This window comes from Dipodomys ordii, unplaced genomic scaffold (assembly GCF_000151885.1).
Source record: "Dipodomys ordii isolate 6190 unplaced genomic scaffold, Dord_2.0 Scaffold123, whole genome shotgun sequence".
Classification (NCBI taxonomy): Eukaryota; Metazoa; Chordata; class Mammalia; order Rodentia; family Heteromyidae; genus Dipodomys; species Dipodomys ordii.
In genome coordinates, this window is record NW_012267339.1 from 5,248,951 (window position 1) to 5,260,058 (window position 11,108).

At 37.5% G+C, this 11,108-nt stretch overlaps 1 protein-coding gene across 3 annotated transcripts in view; it reads left to right on the forward strand.

The window, feature by feature from the left end:
* Rxfp1 (relaxin/insulin-like family peptide receptor 1) overlaps positions 1-11,108 on the forward strand; it is a 130,005-nt gene that overhangs the window by 96,289 nt on the left and 22,608 nt on the right. For all 3 annotated transcript variants that reach the window (XM_013029821.1, XM_013029822.1, XM_013029820.1), the window contains 3 exons: positions 2,316-2,387; positions 2,478-2,549; positions 3,126-3,200. In XM_013029821.1, coding sequence (XP_012885275.1) covers positions 2,316-2,387; positions 2,478-2,549; positions 3,126-3,200 — 219 coding nt within the window. The remainder of the gene's footprint in view (positions 1-2,315; positions 2,388-2,477; positions 2,550-3,125; positions 3,201-11,108) is intronic.

Here is an 11,108-nt window from a genome sequence, read left to right on the forward strand (position 1 = left end):
AGGGTAAACAAAGGAGGAAGCTGCAATGCTTGATAAGAAATGTACTCATTATCTTGCCCATGTAATTGTAACCCCTCTGTACAGTATGTTCACAAAAAATAAAAATTAAAAAAAGAAAAGAGAGGTTGGGAATGTGGCTTAGTGGTAGAGTGCTTACCTACCATGCATGAAGCACCCTGGGTTCAATTCCTCAGCACCACATAAACACAAAAAGCCAGAAGTGGTGCTGTGGCTCAAGTGGTAGAGTGCTAGCCTTGATAGAAACTCAGGGACAGTGCCCAAGGCCCAAGCCTGGCAAAAAAAAAAAAAAGAGTGAAAGAAAGAGAACTCACTGTGTTGCATGTATCAGTGGAAGTGAAATATGAATCTATACTTGCCAGTGAATCATAGGCAGGGAGGAGAAAAGAAGAAGGAGGAAATCTGGGTGGGAGAGCTGAGAAGAACAACTATTTTAATTGCTAGGCAGGCATTATACCACATGAGCCACTTTACAACCCGAACCACTCTTTTAGTCAACAATGCGTACAGAATGCCTGTGGCATGCCTTACCTGCAAAACTCCAAAGCCCTAGGAAGGAGCTGTTGATTTGCTCACTTTAGAGCTCAGAAAGCTGAGGCTTACAAGAATCTATTGCTTGTTCATGGTCATATCCTTACTAAATAATCACTTAAAGCACATTTCATTCAGAGAATTACTTCCCAAAAGAGACTGAGATAGAAATGAATGTGGCAGAAAGAGTTCAACACAAAAAGGCAGAGTCAAACTTCTTAATGAAGCAGGCATAGTCGAAAAACGAACTTTACAATTTAGGCAGGGGTTGGGGGGAGTGTATTTGTGGAGATGGGAGGGAAGGGATTGTAGCAGAAAAACAAAGGAGGAGGCAACAATGCTTGATAAGAAATGTACTCATTAACTTGCTCGTGTAACTGTCACCCCTCTGTACAGTATTTTCACAATTAAAAAAAAAAACATTAAAAACAAAAATAAAAATAAAGCAGGCAATGGCTGCTTTCCAGAACAGGCTCCTGTCTGAGTCCCAGGTTCATGGCCTTTCTCTCCTGGTAGTCCCCAAGATAGGAGTCCTCACTAAATTATCTGGTGGTCCCTTATCTTCTTTCTTTCTTGTCCTTGCTTTTGCAAAAGTTATTTTCTCTGCCTATTCTTTGCTTTGTGAATGCCATGGCTTTACTAATTTCTAAATTGTGACTTTTCTGCCTCCTCTGTCCCGTACTCCACAGGCCCCATCCCAGGAAATTGTCTTTGCAATGTAAAGCAACCACTCTCTACACACATTCTGTTTTCTGAATATTGCCTAATCCTATCTGTTCTCTGAATTCAAATCCTCTCAAAGAAAGGGAGGGCAGGGCCAGCTATTCTGTAGTTCTCACTCACTAATACAAAATACCAGAGATAATTATAATGAGAAAAGGGTTATTTTAATAAGATTTAGATGCTCCTGTTTGTGGTACATTGGCCTATGGTAAGGTAGCACATTATTCAAAATCATGTGGCAGAGCAAAATCTATTACAGTCCCCACTAAAGGCACACCCCCATTGGCATCAGGGCCTCCCATGGGCTGCTCCTCAAAAACAAGCACCTCCCAATAATGTCAACCCTTTAACACAAGGACCATTGAGGGCACTTCTGCAAACCAAACCAGTAGAGATTAGGTACTCAATAGATTGATGAATCTGTTAATTATGGGAAAATTAGTAGCTAGATGGGAGGGAGGGATGGGAGAAAATGGTGACTGACATCTGTCAAGTTGCACTGTACTTACAAACTAATTTGTTGAATGGTAACCTTTCTACAACTCTTAAAGATAATAAAAATATCTTTGTTTGAAAAAAAAAGCTACATATGAGCTGGGTGTTCGTGTCTCATGCTTGTTATCCTAGCTACTCAGGAGGTTGAGATCATGGTTCGAATTCAGCCCTGGCAGGAAAACTGTGAGACTCTTATCTCCAATTAACCAAAAAAAGCCAAAATGAGAGCTGTGGCTCAAACAGTAGAGTGCTAGCCTTTAGCAAAAAAGAAGTTCAGGGACAGTGTCCAGGCCCTGAGTTCAAGCCCCAGGACTGGTGTACAAACACACACACACACATACATACATACACACACACATGTGTATGTGCACACATGCACATGCATGCACTATATATGATAATGTAACTGACAGACACTTTTGAAGATTTCAAGGAAGGGAGATAGCATGATGAGAATAGCACATAAAACTTTCATGATTATTATTGTCTTTCCTTTGTTGTAAAGCAGCCAAGGTACAAACTTATGGCAATCATTTTTTCTTTTCCAGGTATCTCAGTCATAACAGAATAACCTTCCTGAAGCCAGGCATTTTTGAAGACCTTCACAGACTAGAGTGGCTGTATGACTAATTTATTTGACATTTTGTGATATTTATTTTTGTGTTCTAAAACTATATAAGTGAATCCACTGTTTTTCTCCTGGCTGACAGGATAATTGAAGATAATCACCTCAGCCGAATTTCTCCAGTAACATTTTATGGACTAAATTCTCTAATTCTCTTGTAAGTACTACTAAAAATAAAGCAAACATCTCAATTGAGGAATTAAAAATTAATATTATAGTCATAATAGCATAAGCTTGGATTTATTGAAACTCCAAGAAGGCTTTTTCTTGAACTAAAATCCATCTCCTAATCACATTCTCCAGGACTATTATAGTTCTAACAATTTTAGACGATGCTCTGCCTTCGAGAACACCAACCTATCAAAAGTGAATGGAGTCTCACTGTCAGGCTATAGTGAATTACCCTTCATCACACCATTACTACTGCTCTGCATTAATTATGGTAGAGAAAAGAGCATTCTGTATTTAAAGTCAATGCCTGACACAACTCACTGTGGGTGACACAGCCTGGGTTCAGCCACTGACAGTGCTGTTCCCTCTATGTGTAACTGATGGCCATAGTAATTTTATTACCACCAAAAACTTAAACATAAAAGGATGTACAGGGGAAAATTAGAGGGAGACAGCAACTAACCTAGTAGATTTCCATGTCTCATAGTTATAATAGTTATACCACATATGACTTAGAATGGGAAAAGAACTAGAAAAATACTACTTCTTGTTTTTTTTTTAGGGTACTGATGAATAATGTCCTCACCCAATTACCTGATAAGCCTCTTTGTCAGCACATGCCCAGGCTGCACTGGCTGTAAGTTATTAGATTTTGTGTGTGTGTGTGTGTGTGTGTGTGTGTGTGTGTGTGTGTGTGTGTGTGTAAAGAAATAATTAAAGTCAAGTATCAGTGGCTCACACCAGTAATCCTAACTACTCAGGAGGCTGAGATTTGAGGATCACAGCTTAAAGCCAGTACAGGCAGTAAAAAGTCCATGAAACTCTATCTCCAATTAACCACCAAAAAGCATGAAGTAGAGCTGTGGCTAGAGTGCTAACATTGAAAAAAAGAAAAAACTCAGGGACAGAACCCAAGCCATGAGCTCAGTATCATCTCATATATCTTTACCTAACTTTCACACATCCTTATATTAAGCATCTTCATTATTTTACTTCCGTAAACTACCAAAGTAAATTATCTCAAAGAAAAATCTTTTAGAACCAAAAAGAAGAAAGACAGAATGGATGACATGGGTTCCGTTTAGCACTCTCCCTTTCCCTGACAATCTACTCACCTAGTATGTTTCTAAGACACTTTAATTTCATCCTAAACTCTGAGTAATGAAAATGATACTTCATCTTATTTTCAAGTGGATAACAAAATAAAGTTCATTCCATGGCACTGACAATCTATTCATCTATTACAATGATAAGTTGTTTGAATTTAATTCCCAAATTCTGAATGATAAAAATGATACTTAGTGCTTAAAAGAATAGTTATAATGACATATATTTTGTAAAATATATTTTACAAAGTTTTACTCTTACAGAGTAACTTTGTTTACAGTAATAATTATTACCCAATTATCCAGTAAATGTGTCTATTTAGAAGAAGGAAGGAAGAAAGGAAGGAAGGATGGAAGGAAGGAAGGAAGGAAGGAAGGAAGGAAGGAAGGAAGGAGAGAGCAAGCTAAAATGCCTATTCCGAAGTTCGATCAACAAACTACATATCATGATCTTATGAAAACTCCCTCTGCCTCTTGTTTTATGAGGAATTTTCAAAAGTTCACAGCAATGACAAAAGGACAGGAAAAAGTCAGAAATGTTGCTTGTAGTTTAAAATGACAATTATCAACTCAATTCAAAGCCCAACTGAAAAAGGTCATAAGAAGCAAAGATAATGATTCAAATTATACTTATTTGGAATCCTAGGGAAAACAAGACATTTCAAAAATGATTAGTGGATCCAGGAAATACCTGGTATGACTGCTCAGTACTCTCTGGTAACTAGTACAGTATCAGCCAGTACCACCCAGGCCTACCCACTTTGTAATGAAGCCTAAGTACTCAGTACTTGCAGAAGGGAATTAACAATCTCATATTAGGGTATTGAGGGCCTGGGGAAGGCTGGAATAGATGCTGGCTTTGCAGGAAGTCCTGATTTTGATCACCAGCACCAAAAAAATAAAAAGTTCACCAAGACGAGAAGCAAAAGTGAGAGGTGTTGTGCACATGCACTAAAACATCATTTCTTTGTTTTGGTTGGTATTGGTTTTTTTGTGCTGGTACACAGACTTTTCTACCTGGGCTACCTTCAAACTTTGATCCTCTGATCTCAGCCTCTTGAATAGCTAGGGTTACAGGCATGAGCCACCAGCACCTAGCTCTTTTGTTTTGAAAAGGGTGCAAACTGTATAATATATGCCAGATAAAATTCAAATGATTACTAGTTATTAGTAAAACAATTATTTTTTAATTATATTATCTTTAAATTTTAGCTATCAAAAACAACTGATTCCATAGGAATTCCTGGTAGTCAAAAACATCCTAATTTTAGTGCTAGTAGTAATGCTTTGCTGTGTAAGTATTCATCTCTTTTAAACCTCATTACAATATCATTAGCAGGTTAACTTCAATTTAGCAATGGCTTGGAAGGTGGTAGAGTGTTTGCCTTGCATGCATGAGATTCTGGGTTCGATTCCTCAGCACCACATAAGCAGAAAAAGCCGGAAGTGGCACTGTAGCCCAAGTGGTAGAGCGCTAGCCTTGAGCTGAGGAGCTCAGGGACAGAGGCCAGGCCCAGAGTTCAGGACTGACGACTGACCAATAAATAAATAAATAAATAAAGCATATAGAATTTTTTTAAAAAAATACCAAAATGTGAACTACAAAATCAGATTCATGAGCCAAAAATTTTCACAGGGAAAATGCATATAAAATTTAAAAACATATGATAGTCCAAACACTCTTTGCATTATTTCATAATAATGATAGAAAATAGATAAAACCTTCAATATAGTTTTTTTTCAAAGCAATAAGAAAACTGAAAATGTCACAATAAAAGTTGGAAAATTCAAAAAGAAAAACAGATCATTAATAAAAAAGTAGATAAACATAGAGCAATGGCCAGTTCCTTCTCAAAGGTCAAAGGAGTAAAAGTATATTTTTATAGAAAGGTGAAACTAAGACAAGCTAATTTGTGGACAGAATAAGTCAATATGAAGAATTTCAAAATATAGACATCAGTAGGGTCACCACACTGTAAACAAGATACCAAAAGATATAGAAATGAATGGAAAATAAAATGTGACACATAAAAGCAGTGCAAATGATTGAGCTGACACTACTTCAATCAATGTGACTCAATTTCAAGACTGTTCTATGTGTTAGAAAAACTCACAGAAGACTGCATATATTTCAATTCTATTTTAGCTGAAGCTTGCTTATGGTATAGAAAGCCACGAAACAATATTGCTCCCTCTTTCTCAAATTTAAATCTACAAAACCCTGATGTGGGGGAAACCATCTGAGAGCTGGCTATAGTCCCGAGACATCCAAGTGAATGTAATTGTAAGGAGTGACACAGTGAGCAGGGCAGATACACATATCACCTTTGTCAGAGATTACAGGTGAGAAATCGACTGTAGTGAAAGAAGGGATGGATTAAAATGCTAAGATTTGAATAGCTGTGTAAAGTTAAGTGTGAGCTAGTATAGCACTTCAGAAAAACCCGTATCCCACACTCCACAGGACACCCCTCCCTAACAAGCTGCCTTTCTCTGCCTCCACCAGCTCATACAAAAAACTAGATAGGTAAAGAGAGCAGAGAATCCTCCTTGATAACACACAGATGTGAAATGTCTGCCCCAGGCTCCTCCTCCTTCAAAAGCAAAAGTGCTGGAAGAGACAGGAAAAGCCTCAGGACTGGAAGCTAGACAAAGACCCACTGTTTCCAGGGGAGAGAGTCACACTAGAGTACATCATCCCAGGGGAAGTAGAGACATCTCCGCTGTCCAAGATCCTGCATTGACCCAAAGCAGAGGTAGCATCCTCTTAGGCCAGGGCCACAAAATGTTAGTCAGCATCCTGTCACTGTAACAAAATATCTGACAAAATCAACTTATGAGGAGACATGGTTTATTTGCCTCATAATTTAGAGGTTTCAATCCATAATTAGTTGACTCTCTTGCTTCTTCATGGCCAGAAGAGAGAGAGAAGAAAGCAGAAGAGGCCAGATCCTGATATTTCTTCAAGAATACCTACTCTTGTAACCCAACTTCCTTCCACTATTTACACACCTTGAAGGGTCTCCCAATAATGCCATAGGCTGTGTCCAAATCTTTAACACATAAGCCTTGAGGGGACATTTATTCCAGACTCAGCCCTTCTGAAGAAAGAGAGCAAACAATTCTGAAAAAAGGCCCACCTCTAGAAATGAAAGGAGAAAAAGGTCCCATGTCAAAGTAGAAAGCCATGAATATAACCAGACCTAGTAGTGGTCGATATGTTAGAACTTCCAAGCAGGGGCATTAAACTGCTGGGTTATGATTTAAGTGACACAATAGGAAGTTGAACAATGTTATGAAATTGTCATCAAAGAGAGGAAATTATAAAAGTGAATCTAAAGACTGAAACCGCTTTAGCCATAGAGTAGTGATGAGGAAATAATTGATGGCCTTGAAAAATAGGCCGATAGAAAGGTTTCAAGCTGAAACAAGAAAAGCAAAAAGTTAAATAAAGACCAAAAAAAGTGGCAGGATAACATAGTGCTCTAACTAAAGTGTGAGTGGAGTGACAAAAAAAAAAAAGGAAGAGCAAAATAAAAGAAATGTATAAAGAAACAATGGCTAACTTTTTCTAAAATTAGCATAATATAACAGAGCCTCCAGAAAAACTCAAGCAGACTAGGGAAAATAACAGACAAATCATAAACTAGTAAAAAGCAAAGATTAAGAAAAGATCCATAAAGCAAATAGGAAAACTAGAAATATTACATTAAGTAAAATAAAGATAGAAATGTGACACTATTTTTTTGTTCTCAGGCTTATTTTATTTGACAGGGTATCTTCCAGTCCCATTCATTTTGCTGCGAATAACAGAATTCTGCCTTAGTTTTTTGGCTGGATAATACTACATTTTTATATATGTATGTAAATATATAGGATATACATATATATGTGTGTGACTATTTAAGGTATATATGTATATATGTAAATATATAGGGTATACGTATAAAAAGCATTATATTTATTCATCAAATCTGTTGACAAACACCTAGACTAGTTTTCTATCTTAGATATCATCATAAAATTATATTATGGAAGAGAAGTATAGGCGCAGAAAAGAAGAAAACATATACTAATTTTAGCATCTCTAGTAATAGGAAATTAAATAGTATTGTGAAAGAAAGAGAAGATAAAGTGCATTAGGAAAAGTTACTATAAAAGTAGACAACATCCAGCGCCGGTGGCTCACGCCTGTAATCCTAGCTACTCAGGAGGCTGAGATCTAAGGATCACAGTTCAGAGCCAGCCTGGGCAAGAAAGTTGTAAGACTCTTATCTCCAATAACCCACTAGAAAACCTGAAGTAGCACTGTCAGTAGAGTGCTCACCTTAAGCTGAAGAGCTGAGGGACAGCACCCAGAGTTCAAGCCCAACAACAAAAAAAGTAGACAACAGAATTTATAAATATCATTTTTAAATATTAGGAGAAATATCTTTAAAAAAAATAGTGAGCCAGACACCAGTAGCTTCTACCTTTTTTCTTAGCTACTCAGGAGGCTAAGACCTGGGAGATGGAGATAAGAAGTCAATTTGGTCAGAAGAGTCTTGAGAGACTCCACCTCCATTAACTAACAAAAAAAAAATGGGCTCAAGTGCTATAATATAAACCATAAGCAAGAAAGCTGAGCAAGTCACCAGCCCTAAATTCAAGGCCTGGAATCAGAAAAGGATAAAAGAAAAAAAGATTGATGGAAGTGAGTTAAACATCTGAAATCATATAACATTATTTTAAAATATCAAACTAAGGACAATTATAATAGTCAATTTGAGCCGGGCGCTGGTGGCTCAGGCCTGTAATCCTAGCTACTCAGGAGGCTGAGATCTGAGGATCGTGGTTCAAAGCCAGCCCGGGCAAGAGAGACTGTGAGACTCCTATCTCCAATAAACCACCAGAAAACCGGAAGTGGTGCTGTAACTCAAGTGGTAGAGTGCTCGTCTTGAGCTGAAGAGCTGAGGGACAGCGCCCAGGCCCAGAGTTCAAGCCCCACTACCGACAAAAAAAAAAAAAAATAGTCAATTTGGTAAACCCATTTAAAAGAAAAGAAGCTCAGTGTAATGGTACAGGGCTATAATCCTAGAACTTGAAAATAAGGTGGGATTTCAAGCCCAGGCTGCACAGAAAATTTGAATCCAGCTTGGGCTGCACAGAACAAACAAGAGGCTCTCATTAGACCCTATATATAGCTAGTTTTTTTCTCTATTTTTTTTCTTTCTTCATTTCTCTTAGCTTTTTGTACCTCATGTTTTGCATAATAGACAATGTAATATGTGAAAGGGAAAGGGAATCACAGAAACAGTAGGATGAACCACAGCAACATTCATACTTACTTGACACTATGTGGGATATGACCATTACAACTTGGGAGGGGGAATAGGGAGAGGTAAGTGGAAGGTAAAGATGACTAAAAACAAATGTACTTATTGTTTTACCTATGTAATTGTAACCTCCCCAGCTCATTACTGGTTCAATTTAAAAAAATTTAAAAAACAAAGAGGAAAGGCTCAGCATGAACATGCACCAATGGTTCATGCCTACAATCGTAGCTACTCAGAAGGCTGAGATCTGAGGGTCATGGTTCAAAGCCAGCCCAGAAAAGTCTCTGAGACTCTTACCTCCAATGAACCATCTGAAAACCAGAAGTGGAGCTATGGCTCAAAGTGGTAGAGTGCTAACCTTGAGCAAGCTCAGGAGGAAGAGGAGACAAGCATATACAGACAATTGAGCACATAGATGAGCAGAAGTCAGAGGCTTTCTCTCCTCTGTTATCTCAATTTTCTCTGGAAATGGGAGCCAGATATATTAAAAGGTATGAGAGAAAAACACAGCTAAAAAGTTCCAGGTTTTAGATTGTCATTGGGAGATGAGATAGAAAGTTGAGGGGAAACAGACAAGATTACTGGAGAGTTTTTTTGTGTGATTTTTTTTCTTCCAAATTAAAGATGAAATTTTCATTTGCATATAGTTCTGCCATATGCGGAAAAATAAAATGGTTGGCTCAGGGTAGGAAAAGTAGTAGGCTAGATTCATAATAAGAAGAAAAAAACTTGTTTTTCTAAAAGCTTGGAGCTGGAGAGAAAGAAGTCACTATCTTTTGTTACTGTTTTTGTCATGGTATTGGTGGTTGGCTTGATTAATAGGTACTTTATAAACCAGATATTTGTGTTTACAACTCAAAGAAAATTGTTGATTTAATCAAAGTCTCTAATTTGTGTCTTGGTCTGTGCCCTTTATTGGTTTGTGCAAGTAGTTTGGGGTGCTTTGGTTTTTTTGTCAACTTAATAGCAAAATGGCATATGCAGCAAAACTTTTTAGTATTTTTCTGATGCTTAGGAGAACACTGCCACCTGGTGATACACTTGTGGTACTGGCTAACCATAAAATATTAGAAGAAAATAGTTTATGGTTCACAACATAGAGGCCAAAAACCTGGGACAAACCTAAGACCAAAGAACTAGTGCTTCAAGTGCTTTGCTGCCACTTTGGTAGAATAATAAAAATTTTTCTTTAGAAGAGTGATGTGGAATTTTAAAAAAAAGTCTGGATATAGTACACAAACTTTGTTACATATTATACTAATAGAATGCTTATTGTCTGGATACTATAGATTGCTAGAAAAGTGTGGCTTCAATTTGAAATGGTCTATTCATGTCTTTCAAATAGACTATTAATTCAGATGCAACAAAGAAACCCTAATATACACTAGAGCCTCACTTCCCATATGTTGTTCCTCATTGATGTAAATATACTCTTCTCATCATATTTCTCTATTCTCCAATCCAGGATGGCCAAGTCTTCTAGATGTGCTTTTCTTTCTCATGGTCTATTTTCAATGCAGCCCCAAAACAATGGTGTCTCATCTGTCACCTATCCAGTAGAATATGTGGAATTTCAGGAAATTGTCACTAAAAAGAAAGAAGTAGCTCCTTTCTTTTCCTTCCTTATCTAGAAAAATTGAAGATGAAGGCTCACCTAAGCTCTAGCAAAAACCATAGAAACAAAGAAAGGTATGTGAACAATGAATAGGAAAGGCCTTCGGTTTCTAATACAGCAGCATTGCTGTGAATGCTACCCAGGTTTCCTCACATACTTTAGTGCTATGCCACACTTCTTCGTCTGCATTGAATCACAGGTGTTCCTGAATAGCATTATGCTACACAGAAACTAATAAATTAAATGTTGACATTGAAGGGTCAGCCTTTACTTTTGAAAACTGCAACATGCCCCTAAACCTCAGCTAACTTCTCTAAAAACTTTCACCAAGGAGATACTTATAAAATGAAAGAAAGAAGGAAATCACAATTTGAGCAGGGTGTGCCTGAATGATGGATCCCTTGCCCGGCATGAGTGAAGCTCTAGGTTTGTTTCCTTCATGATGATGATGAATAAAACATTGTGTGTATATGTGTGTGTGTGTGTGAGAGAGAGAGAGAGAGAGAGAG